This window comes from Pygocentrus nattereri, chromosome 19 (genome assembly GCF_015220715.1).
Source record: "Pygocentrus nattereri isolate fPygNat1 chromosome 19, fPygNat1.pri, whole genome shotgun sequence".
NCBI classification, from domain to species: domain Eukaryota; kingdom Metazoa; phylum Chordata; class Actinopteri; order Characiformes; family Serrasalmidae; genus Pygocentrus; species Pygocentrus nattereri.
Window position 1 is genome coordinate 20,030,235 of NC_051229.1, and position 22,698 is coordinate 20,052,932.

The 22,698-nt window shown below is 40.2% G+C and overlaps 1 protein-coding gene across 1 annotated transcript; it reads right to left on the bottom strand.

Annotated features, from left to right (window-relative positions):
- Window positions 1–535: 535 nt before the first annotated feature.
- LOC108439875 (cyclin-Y-like) lies at window positions 536–14,814 on the bottom strand. Its single transcript, XM_017718524.2, has 10 exons — window positions 14,450–14,814; window positions 9,203–9,277; window positions 8,691–8,725; window positions 8,459–8,556; window positions 8,117–8,152; window positions 7,927–7,984; window positions 7,426–7,545; window positions 5,368–5,534; window positions 4,590–4,752; window positions 536–4,506 (listed from the first exon to the last, which is right to left on the bottom strand). The coding sequence occupies exons 1-10, from the start codon at window positions 14,589–14,591 to the stop codon at window positions 4,393–4,395; spliced, it is 1,008 nt and encodes a 335-aa protein (XP_017574013.1). The 5' UTR covers window positions 14,592–14,814; the 3' UTR covers window positions 536–4,392.
- Window positions 14,815–22,698: the final 7,884 nt, after the last annotated feature.

Here is a 22,698-nt window from a genome sequence, read left to right on the forward strand (position 1 = left end):
CCCGAAGAGTTGATATTACTACAAGAAAGAGGACAAACTCCCTGTTGATGTCCTTGATTGCTGAAGGAACATGTCTGCAAACCTTTGGATATGGGGTTGAATGGAATAATTGTTCTGCAAAGCTTGTCCAGCCACCAAAGAGTTGCAAAAAAAGAATGCATTAAACTTTCTCATCCATTTAAAAACATATATCTGCTTATGCATTTATGAGTGGTGTAACCCCATGTGTACTGGGGGGGGGGGGGGGGGGGGGGGGGGCATTTGACCAGATTCACTCATAAGAAACTGGGAAAAACCCGACATTGAATATTTTCTGCTAAGGAAATGGATATTCACAATATGGCATATACCAAGGTGGTTAGGTTGTTGTCAAGCTGCATGCTTGAGTATATGTGCTAAGTAAGAAATGACACTGTCAAATGCTTTAAATCTAAATACCGTTACAGCAGCCTAATGAAGAAAAAAAAAAACATCTTTAAATGTCTTTGCATTTCTTTTATTACAAAGAAAGTAAAGAAATACATATCAACACAGTAATTGTAATACTTTCAGGGCTACTTAGAATCTTGTTCATTTGCTATTACAAAAGAATTCCTTATGGTATATATCCCTGCAAAAACAGATCAAGCGTATAATAAATAAATGTGTAACAAAGAAAACAAATAGATATTCCTAAATACTGTATAAGACACAAGATTTATCCCTGGCTTCAAAATTAGACATTTTGCTGGTTTCCACTGTCTTTGGCAGAAGGCATTAAGATGAACAGAGTAAATATCAATTTACAAGTTATATCTATTACTCTATTAAGACCTTAAAATATTGTCAAAGGCAACAAAGCACGACTCCTAAATCTAACCCTTATTGTAGCACTGGATCCTCTAAAATTCAAAGCCTCCCCAGTCTTAATATACTAATTCTAGTATATGATAGCTGTTCTATAATACCAAGGGTAGAAAAACACATGAATCCACTTTTAACACTGGCGCTGACTATAGAATATTCAGAGAAAGAATACACTGGGCTATGACTGAAATTGATTTGCGTTTTTGGGAAATTAAATGTATTATTCTTCTTTGTGTAGTATCTGATTTGTAAATGGAAGTCCAAAGTGATTGTGAAGGCATTACATTCTCTGTTGATGCACTGTATAATGTTCCAGCTATATGCAGTAATTATTGCATCATTGGAATATTGCAGTCATTGTGAGCGTCTTGTTATCTAGCAACCTAATGTTAGCTAACATTTGTTGTGGCAGCTGAGCCATTAAAAATAAACTTATCAGAAACAGCAGCTCTGTACAGTTAAAAACAAAGACAGTGGTGTCCAATCTTATCCACTAAAGTGCCGGTGTTGCTGCACATTTTCATTCCAAGCAAACAAATGCACACCGGATTTCACTTGTTTAATCAATTGATCAGTTTTCAACCGACTGAACACATGTGCTCCTCTTCTTTCTTCTTCTTTCGGCTGCTCCCTTTAGGGGTCGCCACAGCGGATCATCTGCCTCCATCTTGCCCTCTCCATTGCCTCCTCTACTTTCACACCAACCATCTCCATGTCCACCTTCACTACATCCATAAACCTTCTCTGAGGTCTCCCTCTTCTCCCTCTTCTCCTTCTATCCGGGAATACATGTGCTCCTACTTTGATTAAATGAAAACTTGCAGTCACACCAGCCCTTTGCGGAATTGTACGCCCCTCCCCTAACACGTTTACTGCCTGCCGCTCATCAATGGTAACTGTTCTAAAGAGGGAGTAAGGATCCATTTCATTCACAGCCCAGGTTCAATACACCATATTTGGGTTAGTTGTAGAATCTTGGATATGTTTCTCAATGGCATTAAAAAAATCTTTCAAATTCCAAGATTTCTCCATTATTTAATTGTCAAGCTTCCAAACGTGGGTGGCACAGTGGTGTGGCACTGGTGTGGTAGTGCAAGGAGGGCCTGGGTTCGATTCCCCGACTGGGGTCCTGTCTGTGTTGAGTTTGCATTTTCTCCCAGTGTCTGTGTGGGTTTCCTCTGGGTTCTCCAGTTTCCTCCCACAGTCCAATGACATACAGTCAGGCCAATTGGACATGTTATATTGCCCCTAGGTGTGAGTGTGTGAGTGATTGTGAGTGTGTGAGTGATTGATCTGTCTGTGTGCAATGGACTGGTGACAGGGTGTATCCTGCCTTCCACCCAATGACTACTGGGATAGGCTCCAGCACCCCCCTGCGACCCTAATGGAGAATCGGCTCAGAAAATGTGTGCTTCAAAACATCTAAAGATTTTTGGAGTTCATTTGAGAATAAAGGACATCCTGATCATGTAAAAGCACTGTGTAATCAAGATGCCATTCTAGAACATTCCAGAATACCAACAAAGACAAATGCTGAGTTAATGCAGTATCCCTGTGTGTTTATGGTGGAAAAGTTTCCTCCCCCTCCAATTCACACTTATTAATTTGCTCTTTTTCCTGGACATTCAACATCAGAATGTTTGTGGTTGATAAGCTGGGTCAGCCCGTCCTGATGCAAACTGGTTGTTTTAGAGCAGGAAGAACACACCAGCTTGCAGGGTGATTGTACTCCAGGACCAGGATTGAATCCGTTGGATTAACGTTACTGTGAATGTACTGCCATGGACCTAGAGCTTATGAAACTGTGAGACCAGTCCTGCAATCCAGAGGGTCAGAGAAGCAGGCCATGGCATAGTATTGGAGTCTTTAGTCCTGGAACCAGTAGGACAGATGATTAGTACTATTATTTTTGTTTCTAGAAATAGACATCTTGTTCCAGTAGTCACTGAGGCTTGATCCCATGTTCTGTGGATCTCCTGACTTTCTGTACTGCTGAATAATGTGATAATTTGGTGATAGTTTATGTTACATGATATTTGCGTTTAGACCTATGGGAACAACATCAGGAAATGGCTTTGGAAGTTGTGGTTGACAGTACATACTGAATGATGCTTAGTGTGATATGAGTTAAGAAAAAATAAAAGAGATGTTCCCCAGGTGACTGAGAATATCATTGGAGGACATGACCAGTCAGCAAGAACTACACAGATAGAGATTTGATAGGAGAGCTGCAGATCATAAACGTCTCATTACTAAGATGAATGCACATTTCAGAGCTCTAAGGTGTAAAAATCACAGTAACTGGTCAACAGAGATGTGGAAAACAGTGATATGATCAGATGGTCACATGAGTCATTGTTTACCATCTCTACAAATGGGAGGGCATGTGTGGTATACACCATGAAGATACCTGAATGCCTGACCCCTAAAGCGAGTGGGTCTAATGCCCCTGTTATGCTGTGGAGGGCATTTTGCTAGCTTGGTTTGGGTCTACTTGTCTCTATAGAGGGGAGGGTAACTGCAAACCAATACAAAGTTATGTTAATTTATCACCTTTATCCTATAATGAAATCAAATGCTATGGCACTTTGCAATCCCCATATCTAAATCCAGCTGAGCACCTGTTGAAGATTTTGAACAGACGTGTTAAATAGAGCCCTCCAACACTATCATCAAAACACTAACTAAGGCAATCTTTTGGATGAATGGTGTTCTATCTACCCAGTACAGCTCCAGAGACTTGCAGAATCTACACCAAGGTGCACTGAAGCTGTTCTGGTAGTTTGTGGTGCCCCAACACCTCAGTAAGACACTTCATGATGGTTTTTCCTTTAATTTGTCACTGGTCTGTAGCTAACAAGTACGTAATAGCCTCTAGCCAACAGGTTAGCATTATGCACACTAAATCATACTTTTGTCAATTTTTACAGGGAACAGTTTATCATAACGTCAGAAACAAGGGATGCTAGATTTCTTCAATAGTTTCCAGTCAAAAAATGTTTAAAGCTCACCAAAATGAATTAACTGCTGAAGTTGACTGTGAATGATACAGATGGGCCAGCCTATAGCTTCCTCTCAACAAGAGTGACTGAAATATATGTCAGTCAATGTATGAATAACAGATGGGATGCAGGGAGAAGTAAAGCCTAATCACATGTCAGCTGCATTACTTAGCAATGCAGTTTATTGGTGTTACATACTTTTTAAAACTCACCAAAAAACGACAAACTAGCTTAAATTCTGAGCACAGCTTTTCCCCTGCTAAATCCAATCATAGTCCATCCAGTGTGCCAGGAACCTGTCCAATCACCATCAGAAACCACAAAAGCAGGTCTATTTTAGATTACTTAAAAACTCAGTGTAGTTTAAGAAAGGTGTGTGATAATATAGGCATGTATTTTATAAAGCTAATTAATTAGTATAGGCTTCCATTACTTGTTAGCTACATTAGCATCATAGCTCCAGTGCTTGTCTACAGTATTTGGAGGTAATGGGAAGATGGAGTAACTTAGTTTTTCAGGCTGTGTTATAGTTGTTGTGTCTGTGTTATGATAAAATGGCTGGGACCCATCTTGTCATGGTTAGGTTGTCAACACTGACAGAACGCTGGGGCGATGCTTTGCTAAGATTCTTATACTCCTCATACAGCCGAGACATTGTCTGGGAAAGAGAGACAGGAGAAAGATTGGTTAACTTTGCTGTGAGCAATACAGTGATTATCCAAAATCCACATAAACACCCACCTCTAGTTTAAGTGCTCTTTCTCTACTGAGGGCTTCAGTAGGGTTGGTGAGATTGTTGGCTTCTGCTAGCAAACGCAGGTCAAAGTAATACTTTGCGTAAATGCTGGACGGGACATTAATATTGAACTGCAGCAGCTCCAGGAATTCTCGTTCCAACTCATTCCTGCACAGGGGGCCACCCACAAGAAATAAAAATGGAAAAAAAAAAATATTTCTTAATATCACTGTTGTTTCTCCTAGACAACAGTGAAATCTGATGAAGGAAAAGGAGGCTTTCCTAAAGGCTCACCTAAGATAGAGTCATATGCAAAAGTTTAAACATTCATTGTCAAACTACATGTTTTGTTGATTTTCTAAGTGAAAATAAGTCACACATCCTCTACAGAGAACTGAAAAAGGCATTTCTATTTATTTGCTGAATTAACTATGAGGACCTCAATAACTGAAATACGCAGAACAACAACATCCTTCAACATTTTGTGCACATTTTATGATGAATAGACCAATAGAAGTGATCCAAAATGACTTGGAATAAAAGATAATATAACATTTTTCCTTCATTCTTTAATGTAACTGTTCTGTGGCTATGCAGTTTTGTTATGGCAGCAATGATACATTCACCTGAAAAGGAACTAAAAAAGGAATATGTGGAAAAAGAGTGTCCGTCCTTTTACCCCAAGTGGTTTAAGTGTTCTGACTTATGTTGTTGATAATCACAGGCGTTAGCAGATGAGATATAGCAGGTAATCAACATAAAGTGTGACTTGAAAAAACTCACATGTCCTCTACTGTGATGTCTTTGAGGATCTGACAGTAGTCCACATTCCACACAGCCTGGTCATCCCACACTTTAGAGGCCAGTAAAATGGCCCCCAGTACAATACGCTTCCAGTTCCCTGGGCACATATCAATCTCTGCATATGTCAACAAGCGCTCCAGATACACCTGCAGAGTGTGAGAAAGTAAGAGAGAGAGAGAGAGAGCGAGAGAGAGAAAGGAGGGTGTATAAATATAGTATATTTGAACTAGTGTGTGTGAGAGTGTGTTTGGTTTCAGGACAGAAATGTATCTTCTGGCATAAAAGAACAAAACTTCTGGTTTCTGAGGTCATATATACTGACATTAATGAGACGAAACATCATGACCAATATGCTAATATGTTAATGTGCCTCTGCATGCTGCCAAAATTGCTTGATGTCAAGATATGGACTCTACAAGACCTCTGAAGGTGTCCTGTGGTATCTGACACCAAGATGTTAAGCTTTAAGTCCTGTAAGTTGCAAAGTGGGGCGCCACAAAACGGACATGTTCCAGCACAGGAACATCCCACAGATGTTCAATCGAATTGAGATTGGATTTTCTTCCTTTGCTCTAAGGACCAGATCTGATGCTTGCATGCCCATTGTAGGTGCTTTTGGTGGTAGACAGGGGTTAGCACGGGCACTCTGACCCATATACATCAGGTTGCAATGACCTGTGTGTTGTGACACACTCTTCTTGTCATCATCATTAAACATTTCTGTGGCGAGTGCTACAGTAGCCCTTTTGTTGGTTTGGACCAAATGGGATAGCCATTATTGCCCTTTTGCATCAGTGAGCCTTGGGCATCCAAAACCCTCTCACCAGTTTGGTCCCTCCTCGGACCACAGCCAGTGGATAATCACCCTGCTGACTGGGAACACCCCTTAATTGTCACTTCAAAGAAGATCCGACTCAGTCGTAAGGCCATAAGGATTTGGTCTTTATGTCTGCACTTTTCTCCCACATCCAACACGTCCACTACAAAAACCAACTGTTCACTTACCATCTAGTATGTCCCAGACTTTGACATATGCCATCAGTGGTGTAACTACTGTGGGGCAGAGGAGCAGGTGCACTGGAGTCCATGGTGCAGAGGGGCCTGCAGCAACCAGCCCAACCACCCCAAAAAAATGTATTGGGCTCCTCCTGACTTGGACTGTTTAACAGGAGTACCAGGAGATCTTCTGGGTGGTAGCTTGACCTGTCAATTGGATCGTTTAGGCTGGTTGCACTAAAGATGAACTTAACTAGTGCACCATGCAGGCACATTCATCAGTATGTAAATAAAAAACCCTCACTGACCCTCTGCCCCATAACCTATCATGTGTTTGGTCTTTTTAATGCACATACAAGATATACAAGTAGTACTTAAGTCATAGAATAGTATTAGATCTGATATACGCAGAATCAGCCAGTGATTGATGGTTTTTGCAGGGAGGTCTAATCGTATCATCTGTTAGTGGGCATAGTGCTTTGGCTCATCTGTGATATATAATCACATTTTTATCAGTATGAAAACACATTTTCACATCCATCTTTTCAATTGTAACTGCACTACATCAATGTTATATCCAAACAATAAATACAAAAAAAATTACAAAAAAAAAAAATGAAATACCATGTTTTCATATTTAATATGAAATCTGTGTGTCATTACTATAAAGCTTATAATTAATGTATTTTGAACTGGACATGAATTAGACCATATCATATTCATGTTAAATTCAAATAATGTAGTGTTATGCTTTTTACCATTTCTAGTATGAAGTGAAAAGTAACAAGAATGTCATATTTTGAAAAAAAGTGGCTGCTTTCTTGTGAAGAACAAAATGCCTCAATGCCTGTTCACACTTGCCTGAGAACTACAAATAACACAGGCTGCCATGACGAGACGTTTGGAAATTAAATGAAAATGAATGAAATCACTACTTATGTTATTTATATTATTTATGTTTATTTTAATATTAATATTTGTTCATGCCGATTGCCTGGATAAAACATGTTTGCATGTTGGAGTGTGTGTGTTTCTACTCACCAGTGTTACGATGGCACATTCAGCAGTTAGCTGAGCAGAGCTGAACAGTGTTCTGATGAAGCGATAGATGTGCCTCTGCTCCGGGTTCTGCTTATCATAGTCTTCAGGTATCTCAGACTTCTACAGCGAGGAAAACACATACAAATCCTTTATATCTTCTTTATTATTTCTGGAGAATAATAAACATGGAATGTTTGATGAAAGGCACACACACAATCTTGTTTCTGTGAATTGTGGGGCCGTTACATACACTTCCATTCACTTGCTGGAGATTTATCCAAACCTAAATCAGAACTACTACTAACCCTAACCTGGACCTTATTGCAACCTTAATCTTACCCTCATCTTACAATGATTTACATTTTGTGGGGCAGTTTGTGGTCCCCACAAAGAAAAAGGGGTCTCCATAACCTCAGTGTATGAACAGGTTTTGGCCCCCACAATGTGCCATAAACCTGGTCCACAAACACACACACAAAGCATGTTGTGTGAGAGAATCACCGATAGTGGGTGGAGCTTCTCATCAAAGATATCCAGCAGTGACTGGCCATCAGGATCCCTGAATCAACCAATCACAGAGGTTTTTGGAGGTCAGAATAAGAACAAATAAACAAATTAGAAAAGTAAATCAAGACAAAAATACCTGAATATCATACAGAACCACAATATTGTTACAGACAGAATCATTTACCTGTTTTTTATGTGGTAATAAATGGCCAAAGAGACGCTGCGAAAACAACAAACACATTTCACATATACAAAATCAGAAGGAGATTCCACTGTTCATGATCAGGAGAGCTGCTACAATAATAATAATAATAATAATAATAATAATAATAATAATAATAATTCAGTTCAAGTTCAATTTATATAGCGACTTTCACAAACCCAAGGACACTTTACATCATCATCAAATGTCTGACATGTAAGAGAAAGTACAAGCAATAAGGCACAGTTGTCTTGCAGTGTGATGTCATGTGCTGTAGATGATGTGTAGTTTGTGTTGTGTTTGTGTTGACAGGCATTTCTGTACCACTTGATGGTGAATTTGAGGTTGGGTTGGCTGACTGTGTTATCATCCAGATAGATAGTGGAGCAGGAGCTGTATCTCTTTCTGCTTGTGCCATGATGCTGGAGAGAGAGAGAGAGAGATTCTGAAAAGCTAAGTCTGTTTAATACAGATACATACAAGGTTAAATAATATCATTTATTAATGGTATTTATTGTATAATTTAATATCAATTGCCTAAAGGCACTGTACTTACATGATTTACATACAGCCTCTCACGTTTATCCTGAACTACACAGGGAGAAAAGATAGTCAGTTAAAACCAGTCCACTGTTTTAAAAGGGCCTTAAACTTATTTTGTTAACCTGTGTATGCTTTTAGACACAGGCTCCTGCATGAATGCACTACTGACTATCAAATAAAGAACAATATAAGCCATTTCAACTAAGCATTACTCGGTTGGATTTAAGTGGGTGGAACTAAGACGTCAGGAAGAAACTGGCCATGTTTCACATCAAACCAATCAGAATTAGGGCAGATATTTCCAGTTCTGACTTTCAGGCAGACTTCTGCCAGAAAACAAAAGCTTAAAAAAGTAAACCACCCTACTGTCAGTTTAACTAACTTTGATTAATGACCGTTAGCTCACATATCTTTAGTATCATTGAGATTGAAGGTCTTAACATTTGCAATCAACTTGAATTATTTAAAAACAAACACTTACATTTTCACTGTCTCACACACACAAATGCAGAGAGATATTCTTACTGTCTGTCTGTGACTTGCTGAGGAATAAAGTGCTGGCTCGTGGATGATCTGAAGGGTTGCTCTCCAAATTGAGTTCTGCAAAAAAAAAAAAAACATTAACAGTCCACCCAACTAGACGTTAGAAATCAACTAAAACCAGTTTCTATTATTCAATGCAAATGTTTTAAGATTCACTGTGTGTTAAGTGCATTACAATTTGCTTCAAAGAAAGCAGCTACTTTAGTGCAGACCTGCAGTAACTTTATTCTACCACAAGGGGGCACGGGGAGTCATTTTGGTATTAGTTAACATTTCGTTTTCAAGTGGTAGTGGTACATTCACTAAATGTCCAAAAATATCTAGATGCTCTGTTAATTGCTGCATTCAGCTATTTTAGGGTGCATTCTTTGCTCACACTGGTGATAAAATGCATATACACAGTTATCCACTCTGCATAGAACACCACTGTCAATGAAATGGGACGCTCTGGAGCAGCTGTATATGAACCTAAGGTCACCATTCTAAAGGGTTTTGTAGTCCCCCAGCATTCCGCTGTGGAGCAGTGCGACTCTGAAGTAACGGAACTCCTTCCAGTACCTTTGGGATGAGATGGAGTGATGTTTGTGATCCAGAACATATCATCCTGCCTCAGTATTTGACCTCACTAAAGCTCTTAATTGAATCAATCCTCACAGCAATGTTGCTACATCTGGAGAAAACCCCCCAACCAGACAGATGTCTACAACTTTCAGACGTATAGTTGCTTTAGTACTGGTCAACTTAAGCTCCCAGATTCCCTTTAAACATAAACTAATTTAGAGTGACCAAATTCAGAGTGCTAGATGAGAGTAAACACTAATCTCCACAGCACTTTGGCCTGAAAGGTCACAGTTTAACATGCCTCAGTTAGATGTGTTATTCAGCAACTACTACAAGTTATTATGTAAGAATTAGAATGCTGGCATGTGTTATGTAGCTATGAGAGTAATGACAAAGTGTAGCCCTGTATATGAGTCCCTCAGGGTTTAAAGGATTATAAAGATGCAAACAAATAAAGAGCAAAGGTATGTAATGTCACTGAATATGAGACGAGTAAATATTTAATAAAATGTATGTATCAAGAGAGCTGATTGATAAAATGTTGATACCAACCCATTTTGCTTGACTTCTAAAAAGCAGCAGCCACATAATGGACTTTGTCCCATACTGACGTCTTTTAAACATAATAATAGCTTAATATCCTTTATTTAATCAGTAAAGGCTGTAAAAACCTGTCTGAAGTCCTTGTCAACAGGTAAATCATTATAGTGCAGTTTATCAGGTATGGATTAAGCATAGGCTTGCGCTACACTGCAATAGCAATGCTGACTCATCTTTTAAAATGCTTTTTAGTCAAGATCAATCATCCTTATGTGTTGCAAGTTGGGTTGGGACAAAAATGTGGACCTTCTGGTAGGCCCTGAGAACTGGTATTTAGCTTAAAGTATTTTAAGCTTTAAACAGACACAAAGCACATTCACAGAAAGGAAAGTTATACTTTTAACTTTTTTATGTATTTTAAACTGTTGTTTTAAAACACTGATGGATTCACATCACATCACTGATGGATTCAGTGTTTGAGAGTGTATGTGAGTGTATGTGTGTGGGAGTGTGTGTGAGTATAGGTGTGTGTGTGTGCGTGTGTGGGTGCGTGTGTGTGTGCGAGTGTATGTGTGTGTGAGTGTGTGTGTGTGTGAGTGTGTGAGTGTAGGTGAGTGTGTGTGTGTGAGTGTGTGAGAGTATGTGAGTGTATGTGTATGTGAGTGTATGTGTGTGTGTGTCTGTGTGTGTGTTTCTGAGTGTGTGTGTTTCTGAGTGTGTGAGAGGGTGTGTGAGTGTATGTGTGTGTGAGTGTGTGTGTGTGTGTGAGTGTTGTATGTGTGTGTGTGTGTGTGTGTGTGAGTGTGTGAGTGTATGTGAGTGTATGTGTATGTGAGTGTATGTGTGTGTGTGTGTGTGTGTGTGTGTCTGTGTGTGTGTGTGAGTGTGTGAGAGTGTATGTGAGTGTATGTGTGTGTGAGTGTGTGTGAGTGTATGTGTGTGTGAGTGTGTGTGAGTGTTGTATGTGTGTGTGTGTGTGAGTGTATGTGAGTGTATGTGTGTGTGTCTGTGTGTGTGTGTGTGTGTGTGTGAGTGTGTGAGAGTGTATGTGAGTGTATGTGTGTGTGAGTGAGTGTGTGTGTATGTGAGTGTATGTGTATGTGAGTGTATGTGTGTCTGTGTGTGTCTGTGTGTGTGTGTGTGTGTGTGTGTGTGTATGTGAGTGTATGTGTATGTGAGTGTATGTGTGTCTGTGTGTGTCTGTGTGTGTCTGTGTGTGTGAGAGTGTGTGTGAGTGAGAGTGTATGTGTGAGTATGTGTGTGTGTCTGTGTGTGTGTGTGTGTGTGCGTGTGTGTGAGTGTGTGTGAGTGTCTGTGTGTGTGAGTGTGTGCTGAGAGGAGCTGATTGAAGCTGAGGAAGTGAAAATGAGAGACAGTCTGGACTGAGGTTCTCTGGGGGGTGTGGGTGTAATAAGATTAACGGTCTAGCTCTTGTGACATGATGAGACAGTGAGAACAAGAAAAATCTTACTGTGGTAAGCGAACAAAATCAGACACAAACACACGCTACACATGTCTCTGGAGATGTCTGTGCTATCCCAAGATCCCTTGGGGGTACTTCCTGAAGGCAGCAGCTGCTCTGCAGGATCAGACTCTGATTGGTCTGAAAAAACACTTTATCGTCTGTTCGCCAGCATCATCACCCTCATCAGCGCCTCACACAGCCAGGAATTAGACACACCAATTAGAGAGAGGCTTATCTCTCTCTCTCTCTCTCCCTCCTGTCTTTGTCTGTCTCAACCCCCCCACACCTCCCCCAACAAGTCTCTCCTCCCTCCCTCTCTTCTCTCTCTATCCTCTCCTCTTCATTTTTTGTTCAAGCCTGTAAAGACTCTCCTGAGTCCTCTGTTTCTATGTTCAGCTGCAGCTCATGGAGGCTGAACATCAACAACAACACCTAACTGACCTCACGCATAATGATGCTCAGTTAGACTCATTCAAACCGCTCAAGCTAAATGAGCGAAACAGTCAACTGGTCCCAAAACCCACTGCTGCAGTTTGTGAAGTGTTTATAAGAGGTTCAAACTGACAGTTCAGTTGAAAACAGAATGTGTTTGGACATAACCTACTCACACTTTCTGTGCACACACACTTAAAAAGATGGCTCTTCAAGGGTTCTTGTGTAAAGAAAATGGTTCTATTTAGAACCATGAGCACTCCATATGCATGCTTAAAGGGTTGTTTGCATCTTTAAAGGGTTCTTCAGATTGATGGAGAATGTGCTGTAGATGGTTCCATATAGTACTTTTGTGAAAAGCGTTTCTACATAAGCCCAAAAGGGTTCTTCTATTGTTATGAGCTTAATATTGTAACAACAACAGCGCTGTTTTTTGGTGTTATACAGAACCAAACAAATGCAGATCTGTGCAAATAAATCCTTTAAACCTGCCTATTCCATCTGTATTGGAATGTGAAGGGTTAAACTAGAGAAGCCCCTTTGTCTCCCCCTATTGGAGTTTTGTCGCTTCTGCAGTTGCTCTAAAGAGATGAATTTCAAATAACAGTAAATTAACCAATCAATTGATCTTCCCTCTGATTCCTGACTCTGGTCAGGACTTTTCATTGGGTGATAAACCTCTCTGAGCTACTTGCTCGTTCCATTTCTGACATTTCTAAGGCTGAACTATTGTCTTAGTTTTTGTTTATTAACTTTTGCAGTACTTTAGTACTTTAGGAGGGGACACAGTAAACTAGGCTGGGGGTTTTTCAGACCTGGGACACAGTAACAAAGCAGCCTGTTGAATTCTTAGAAATAAAGAGAGGTAGAAAATGTAAACACAAAGTATGATGATTTTGGTGCATAAACTCATATGCTACATAGATATGCTTCAGAGAGAAAAATAAAATATGAGGAAAATGTAGGATTTGGGCACTTTCTTACGGTATTCTTAGAACAATCTGAAAATGAAAAATATTAGATATACAGTATCAACCAGATTCAAGATGATGGCTTAATTAAAAATGTTTAGCAGGGGCTCCATTCCTGTCTTTATCCTAGAATCACAGATTCCAGAATATATTTTGCTACTAAAAACTTTGCTAATAAGCAATATTAGAATGGAATAGGCTGGAATATGTATGGACTAAAGACATGCTTGTTGCCTCTTTGCGTGAGTTTAGGGTCTTTATCCGGCAGGCCAAACTAAAGGTCCTCATGGGCCCACATTAGACCGCCTTACTATGGAACAGTTTTTGTCTAGAAAAGCAGCTCGAACACACTCACAAATACAAGCACATAGAAAATGGTAGTTTCTTACCAAACGAACTGTTTAACTGTTTAACTCTACTATTTAAGTGAAAACGTTAAAGGGGAACTCCACCTATTTTCAAAAAATGTACAGAATTAAATGGTTGGGTCATTCAGGGTGGTTTGGCATGAAACGCTTCTTTGTAGAGAAACTTGCCGAGTCAGTGTTGTTCACAGTGATGAATGGAGCCAGACGTCTGCATTTAATGCCTCTGAAAGCTTCCTCACAGAAAGTTACTACATGACGTAGCTAGATATATGCTGCCTGAAATCTGAGCCATTAAGATAAGATAAGATAATCCTTTATTAGTTCCACAACGGGGAAATTCTCAGTGTTACAGCAGCAAAGGGACAGCAACGAAAAAAAGAGAAGTAACAAGAAGAGAATAACAATATATATGTTATATATATATATATATATATATATATATATATATATATATATTCATTCATTCATTCATTCATATATACATATTTAAACTCCATCCTTTACAAAAAATAACATGATAGTTGTATAATAAATATTTGGATTACATTTTTTCAGACTTTTGACTATTTTACCATCAAAAAAATGACATATAAAAACTCATAAGAACTTTTGGATATTAAATAAAATTACTATATTTGTATTGTAGACACTGTGACCCCTGGTTCCCACCACCACTACTGTAAAGAAGCCTCTAAGTTTCTCTGCAGGAAACCATCTCACATCAAACCATCCTGTAAAACTGTTTACATCTCAGGGTCTGACCTATTCAGAAATTTGGAAAAATTGGTGGAATTCCCCTTTAACACACCCCTTCTGCGCTCATTAGCTCGCAGTAGAAACCCGGCGAGGCTCAGAGTGACGTGCGCGAGGCCCTCCGCTCGGGCTCCGTTACCTTCTCCGTGCTCTCTGTCGCTGATATGCTGCAGGCTGTAGCTCGGCTCCTCGCAGATCTTCTCTGGCTCCTCGGGTCGGGAGCGCGCGCTGCTCCTGAGCTTGGGGCTCGTGGACGCACAGCAGGAGCTCGTGCTCCCCATAAGGGAGTCCCGCGGTGTTCACCGCGAGAGCGGCTTACAGTCCGCCTTCAGAGAGAGATTACAGCTCAGAGCCCGGCGGAGGAGCAGGAGCCGCGCCGTTTAACGGCTCTAAACCATGAAGGAGAATCTTTCGCCTCCGCTGCGTTAAAAACGAGCCTCGCACAGCAGCAGCGCTGCTAATCCGGGCACGACGCACAGCGAGCGTTAGAGCCATCATCACTCATTAGCATGAAAATACAACAGACACGCGCAATCTCTCTCTCTCTCTCTCTCTCTCTCTCTCTCTATCTCTCTGTCTCTCTTACTCTCTCTCTCTCTCTCTCTCTCAATCTCTCTTTTTCTTTCTCTCTTTCTTTTTCTTTCTCTCTGTCTCTTTCTTTCTCTCTTTTTCTTTCTGTCTTTCTCTCTTTCTTTTTCATTCTTTTTCTTTCTTTCTTTCTTTCTTTCTCTCTGTCTCTCTATCTCTCTATCTCTCTCTCTATCTCTCTCTATATCTTTGTCACTCTTTCTCTTTTGTCTTCTCTCTCTTTCTCTGTCTCTCTCTCTCTATGTCTCTGTCTCTCTCTCGTTTTCTTTCTTTCTCTCTCTCTCTCCCTTGCTCTCTCTCGCACGCTCTATATCTCTCTGTCTATCTCTCTTTCTCTCTCTTTCTATCTGTCTCTCTGTCTCGCTCTCTATCTCTTGCACGCTCTCTATCTATCTCTCTCTGTCTATCTCTCTCTATGTCTATCTCGCACGCTCTCTATCTCTCTGTCTATCTCTCTAGTTCAGTTCAGTTCACAATAGCTTTATTAGCATGACTGTGAGGTACAGCATTGCTAAAGCATCACAACAGTAGAAGTGAACAACAAAAACAGTAATAAGATGGAAAAAAATAACATCAATAATAATCACATTATTATAATAACAATATTAGAGTATTATTATTATTTATTTATTTTTTTAATCACTGTTTATAATTCTAACCACACAAATACAAATTAGTCAACTAATGACAGTTGGGGGTCAATGGAGTGGGGGTATGGATGGTGAGGGTAAGTGGAGTGGGGATATGGAGGGTGAGATTAAGTGGAGTGGGGGTATCGAGGTTGAGGGTAAGTGGAGTGAGGGTATGGAGGGTGAGGCTAAGTGGAGTGGGGGCATGGAGGGTGAGGGTAAGTAGAGTAGGGGTATGGAGGGTGAGGGTAAGTGGAGTGGGGGTATGGGGGGTGAGGGTAAGTGGAGTGGGGGCATGGAGGGTGAGAGTAAGTAGAGTAGGGGTATGGAGGGTGAGGGTAAGTGGAGTGGGGGTATGGAGGGTGAGGGTAAGTGGAGTGGGGGTATCAAGGTTGAAGGTAAGTGGAGTGAGGGTATGGAGGGTGAGGCTAAGTGGAGTGGGGGCATGGAGGGTGAGGGTAAGTAGAGTAGGGGTATGGAGGGTGAGGGTAAGTGGAGTGGGGGTATGGAGGGTGAGGGTAAGTGGAGTGAGGGTATGGAGGGTGAGGCTAAGTGGAGTGGGGGTATCAAGGTTGAAGGTAAGTGTAGTGAGGGTATGGAGGGTGAGGCTAAGTGGAGTGAGGGTATGGAGGGTGAGGCTAAGTGGAGTGAGGGTATGGAGGGTGAGGCTAAGTGGAGTGAGGGTATGGAGGGTGAGGCTAAGTGGAGTGGGGGCATGGAGGGTGAGAGTAAGTAGAGTAGGGGTATGGAGGGTGAGGGTAAGTGGAGTGGGGGTATGGAGGGTGAGGGTAAGTGGAGTGGGGGCATGGAGGGTGAGAGTAAGTAGAGTAGGGGTATGGAGGGTGAGGGTAAGTGGAATGGGGGTATGAAGGGTGAGGGTAAGTGGAGTGTGGGCATGGAGGGTGAGGGTAGGTAGAGCAGGGGTATGTGATATCAGGAGGGTGGGGCTATGGGGGGGTTTATCCACTGTCTCTCAGGTGGTGGCATGTTGTTACGTATCTGGCAGCGAGGGGGGCCGAGTGCACCTTTCCAAGGAATATTCGTAATTTCTCTAATTCTGTACATTTCTCAAAATTTGAGAAGGAGGAGAGAGGAGGGAGTTGAGGTTGATGGTCAGTGTCAGAGTGTGACAGAGGAGACTGAGAGAAGAAGCACCTCAGAGCAGAGCATAAGAGAGAGAAAGAAGGAATGAAGAAGAGAGAGGGATATAGGCATAAGAGGATAGATACTTATATTGTTATTATTTTCTATTAATTGTGTTACTAACATTTCATAAGCAAGGACAATAAATCAGTACAGTAATCATTTCAAGATGAAAAGCTGTTTGCGATTTTGACTCAAAAGTTGTGATTTCAGTAAGATCAGAATTTAGACACAAGTTAACATTTCAAAATAAATGTCTTTTCTGACATTTGGTAAAGTTGTGAGATAACTGCTGAAAACAAATCAATTTGGCCAGCTCAAGCTGGTTAAGCTGATTAAACTGGTCATCCAACACAGGGTATGTGTCAGCTAAATAAATGAATGGCAAGTGGAAGTATTATAAAATGTTATAGGAATATTATAAGATTATTTAACTTATTTCTAGACATTTTAAACTTTGTTTTAATTCAATGTATCTAGTGAAATTGTCTTATTCAGTTTTGCAGATAATTTTTTAAATCAACTTTTTCTTTAACAGGGCTGCCCAAACCCCAAACCCTACTCCTGGTGGTCTTCTCACCTTGCAGAGTTGACCTCCAGCCCTGATCTACCACACCTGATCCATCTAATCGGTGAGGCCGACCATACGTGAAGAGCATTTCTAGGATAAAGAACACACACGCGCACACACACATCTTCTAAGCCACTTCTCCCTCAGGGTCGTGGGGGCATGCTGGAGGGTTAAGGAACATTTGGGCCAAAATAAAATACATTTCTAATCATCCTACAGGGGTGACGCACAGATTTTCCCCTTTAAAATCTAAGAACACCTTCTGACTATGTATCTTGAACAACTTTTGAAAATCTACTTTGGGGTGGATTTTTCAAACAGGTTTGATCAGGCTTTTTTGTTAGCTGATGAATTCAGCCGAGGAAGGCAGATAGCTGAAGTTACTGCTAGGGAACCAAAAGAATAACTGCGGTGTATAACTGTAGTACATGTCTTCAAGTCATGATTACAATAGACTCCTGAAACAGCAGAAATGGTAGGTAAGATTTTGCCAGCTTGGTTGTATTTATTAGCCTGTAGATTAGTGGCTAGGCTGCAGAGAGGATTGGTTGACACCACAGATATTGTGGGCGCCTTATTACACAGTGTGTCCCAATTCAGGGGCTGCATCCTTAGGAGGCAGCATTTGAAGGATGATTGCATGACTAGGCTGTCCCATTTTGAAGGCTACTTCATATGCGGCCGAGAAATGTGTCCTTCTTTTCCATGGCAACAAAGGACCCAACGGGTGTGGCCTTCGCCAGCCAATATATCCCAAGGTTCATTGCTTGGTGGCGAGGGTTCAAGAACATGGCGGCATCAACAGAGAATCCAACAGCGACTGAAGGGTTCACTTTTACGTGAATCGCAGTGCTGTGATGCAAACACAAAATCCACTGTAGGGCAGACTGTCTGATTTCGGTTCAGCCTTTGTGGGTTGAAGCAGCCTTCGAAAGACACGCCTGCGTAGACCAACGTCCTTTGAAGGATCCAGACCCTGAATTGGGACACAATGATAGACTATAGTCTATTGGTTGTATGATGTATTTGCGTAATGCATGCTGAGTGATTGTGGTTGGTGTAGTGTAGTGGGTAACTTCTATGCTGTAGATTGGGGTTCAATCCCCTGCCTGGACAAGCACCCTACACTATACCAATAAGAGTCCTTGGGCAAGACTCCTAACACCATCTTCACCTACCTGTGTAAAATAATTAAAATTGTAAGTCGCTCTGGATAAGAGCATCTGCCAAAATGCCATAAATGTGATGAAGTGAGAGAACGCTGAAAGCTAAAAGATATAATGCTGCGCAATGGAATACTGCATAACATGACCAACAAGGCCTCAAAGTTTGAGATGGAACTAAATTTTGTCTAGGGGTAGCATTTTGTGTTGTGAGAAGTTTGCAAACCCAAATTTTGACTACATTAGGTACATTAGGATTTACCCTCCCTTGCTCCTAATCATCAATGAAGTGAAAACATGAAGAAGCCAAACAAAATCAGGACAGGCGCCAAACGGAAGACGTGACGGCTACCGCAAGTTCTACTACACGCTTGGACAGGAAGGGGAGAGGGAGGCGTATTCAGTTGGGTGCAGTCTGAATCCATGCCACTAGATGCCACTAAACATTACACACTACTTATTTAAGGGTAAAGTAGATATTGTTGCTGTCAGGACATATCTTGTACCTCCATCTTAATGTGCCGATTTTGATATATTGACAAAGTTCGAAAAAGGTTGTTGCTCTTTATTTTTGTCAAAATTTCATGATGAATGGACCAACATAAATGGTTCAAAATGACTTGGAAAATATTTCTCCATTTACTTTTATTAAAAGTTAAAAAAAAAAATTTCCTTGTCCTGTAAAGGTACCTTTTTAGCACCCCGTCCAATCTTATCCACAAAGGGCTGGTGTGGCTGCAGGTTTTTATTCCAACAAAACAGGGGATCACCTGATCAGCAGTTTGAAGACTGAAACCAACTGCTTAAACAAGTGGAATCAGGTGAGCTCCAGCTTGTTTTGAGGGGAAAACCTGCAGCCACACTGGTCCTTTGTGGATTAGACTGGACACCTCTGCTTTAGGAGATATATAGTTTTGGTCAGACAGCAGCAATATTCTGCAAACACTGGAGTTTTTAACACAATAATAATAATAATAATAATAATAATAATGATATATTATACTTTGTACTTATATTATACTCTAATAATAACAATAATTACTATATAAAATGCAATTATTATAAAGAAACTATGTTTAATAGTAAAATTTAATTAGTAAAAGTGTTAGTAGGATTTTAATTTAATTAAGTCCATAATAATAGCGTGAGGTTCATCATGGCCTCTAGATGTCACTGTCCTAGCAGAAACTGGTTAGAGCGCAGGCAGAGGCTGCAGTACCGCGGAACGCCACTGTGAGGCGCTCGAGTTCGCTGTGGAATTTTCCATGTGAGGCTGGTCCAGTGCCAAGGCCTGGTGATGCCATACTGAACAAGCACATTCTGATGTGTTACTGCAATGTCTCCAGAGTGCTACCACACACACACACACACACACAGACAGAGACACAGACACAGAGGACATCCAGTAACCCGATAATTAAGGTGTAACAAAATCAACGCTTTTTGTGCTTTTACAAATACTTTTTCTGTTACTTTGTTGTCACTGAAGTTGGCACAGATAAAATGCTGGTAAGTCACACTGAGGCACGTTATATTGTAATCCTCAAGTCCTTAAGAATGCTTATGAATGTTTTTCTAATGTTTTAGCTGTGGCCTTGGGCATGAAAAGAACACCACAGTGAGACAAGACAGAGCTTCAAGGTTGATGCTGGCTAAGGATGTTCACACTCACACACACACACACACACACACACACACACACACACACACACACACACACACACACATACAATAGAGCGACAATTTGCTGAATCAAACATTCAAAAGCAAAGGTTTGAGATAAAGGTTTAGTATATTTCATTAGTGTGGTCAGGCACTGAAAATATACTTTTTTTTTAATAAAAAAGAGAGCAGGTGTGTGTATGAGAGTGTATGTGCATGCACAAAATGCATGACTCATTTTGTAAGAGTTGTGGTTAAGAGACTTCTGTAGCATCCTCTCATACACGCGCACACATGCTGCTCCCTGACATCAGCCACAAACAAGCCGTCCATACATTCAGAAAAATATTTTATTAAAAATAGACATAAGAGCTTTTCTCAAACAGTGTTTAAAGCAAGGAAGGGAATATAAACATGTCCTCTTTAGCGCCACTCTAAAATCTGGCCACAAACAAATACAGGGAGATGCTGGTTTCATGTTTCATTAACTTTTTTTCCCCCACTTAAAGCAAAACAACACAAAGCAATATTTAAATATGCAAATCATTCCGCAGAGATCAATCGTCAGGCAGATCTATACAGAAAACACCAGGGGCTGAATTATGATAAGCTGGTGCTGACCATGATGTCATAGTAAGTAGTTCTCATTTCAGAACTACTTATTATGACATCACCAGGCAAATCTATACAGAACATATCAGGGGCTGAATATGATAGGCTGGTGCTGCTGATGATGTCATAATAAGTAGTTCTGAAATGGGACTGCTACAGTAGGCTACATGAAAGAGGCGAGCGAAGGTGGCAAATATGTGCACGCACGCACATATACACACACACACACACACACACGCACACATACACACACACATACACACACACACACACACACACACACACACACACACACACACACACACACAAAGCAAAGCAAATAATGCTTTCCAATTTGGCAACCTGGTAATTATAACATTACAAGAAATCTTGAAAACACAAAGGATTTTAACAATAAAATAATTTCTTTTACAACAGACTGATTTTCCTCAGATCTCCAGAATATAAATTCATAATTTAAAAACCAACAATTCAATCATATTGAACAGCACAAAGGTACAGCTCATCAGCACTAGCCATTAGAATTTAACCTTATAATCTATAACATAAGCTGTAACACCCGTTAGAAATGCTTATAACACCCATATTTGTAGTTCAGCTCAGCAGCACATACAAACATACCCACCAACATACACAATTATTTGTTTATGCATTGCGACACTTGTTTATAGGGCAGGGCATCAAATGTCAGTAGCTTTGTGGTATTGGCCATGTTACTCCAGCACTACAAAGTATTTAAAAAAGTTTTTATAATATCATATTTTAATATCTAAGTAGCCAATCAGTGAGCCAATAAGCAGGCTTGTTTTAAACCGAGGCTGGTGACTGGTCGTCCAAATAGCTTTTTGTATTCATGTTACTGATATCATGGCTTCTTGATTAGTCTGCAGTCCATTACAATCAGTAAATGCATCCATTACCAGCAGCTCACACTCACTTCTTGTTTGTAATTTAAAAGAGGGTATCACAGGTATCATTCAGGAATCTGTATCCAAGTGTACAGCAACGTGCAAAAGTCAGACACCAACCTTCATTTATATCATTCATAATTAACGTAATGGACGTTAAGCACAAGTTCTTCAATTTTCACAAGATATTTGTGAGGCTATTGCTATAAGACAATCTACTGGTATAAGGAAGAAAAAAGTTAAAGGGAAATAGTTTCCAGAACTGTCGAAAAAAATGGGATTCCTAACTCCTAGAGCTGGTACACCACCAAAAATGTAGTGTCATTACTAAGAAAATAGATTAAAAAAAGAAGCTATTGAGAGTCCAGACCTCAACATGACTGAATGTGTTTGGGAATATTTGGATCATGAGAAACAGAAAATGCAAAAAACAATATCTAAGACTGAATTTTGGAGTTCTGGAAAAAAATATATGTGCAGATATATATATATATATATATATATATATATATATATATATATATATATATATATATGCTGTATTACAAGCAAAGGGTGGTACACTAAAACAAAAAATATTTTTCGAGGCCAAATATTTGACTGGCGCTAGAACATGAATAACTTGTACTTAATGGCCATTTTGAATGGAATTCTGACTTTTGCATAACAGATCCAATACATATAGTTATTGGTATTGATATCAGACAATTTTGAATGATACCTAGCCTATCTTGCCAGTATAATTTAAAAGACAAGTATTTTACTTTTTTCAATTCGTATGTATTATTTCTCAACCATAACAGAAAAACCAGCAAACAAAAATAAATATCCCCATTTACTCCATAGAAATGTGAAACTGAGGGTGTTAGATCCACTGTAGCATTCGACATAGCACAGCCTTGATGTTGTTTTTCTTGTTGATATTTTCTAATAATGTAGCGGATAGATATGGGGTAAAGGATGGCTTCCAGGGGTGATTTCATATGTACAAGGTGTGTTTTAATGCAGTGAGTGTGTGTGTGTGCGTGTGTGTGGCTTGAAACAAAACAAAATTAAACATATATTGATGATTCAGAAAAAATGGGAGAAATAGGTAGTTTCAACCCCAGGGA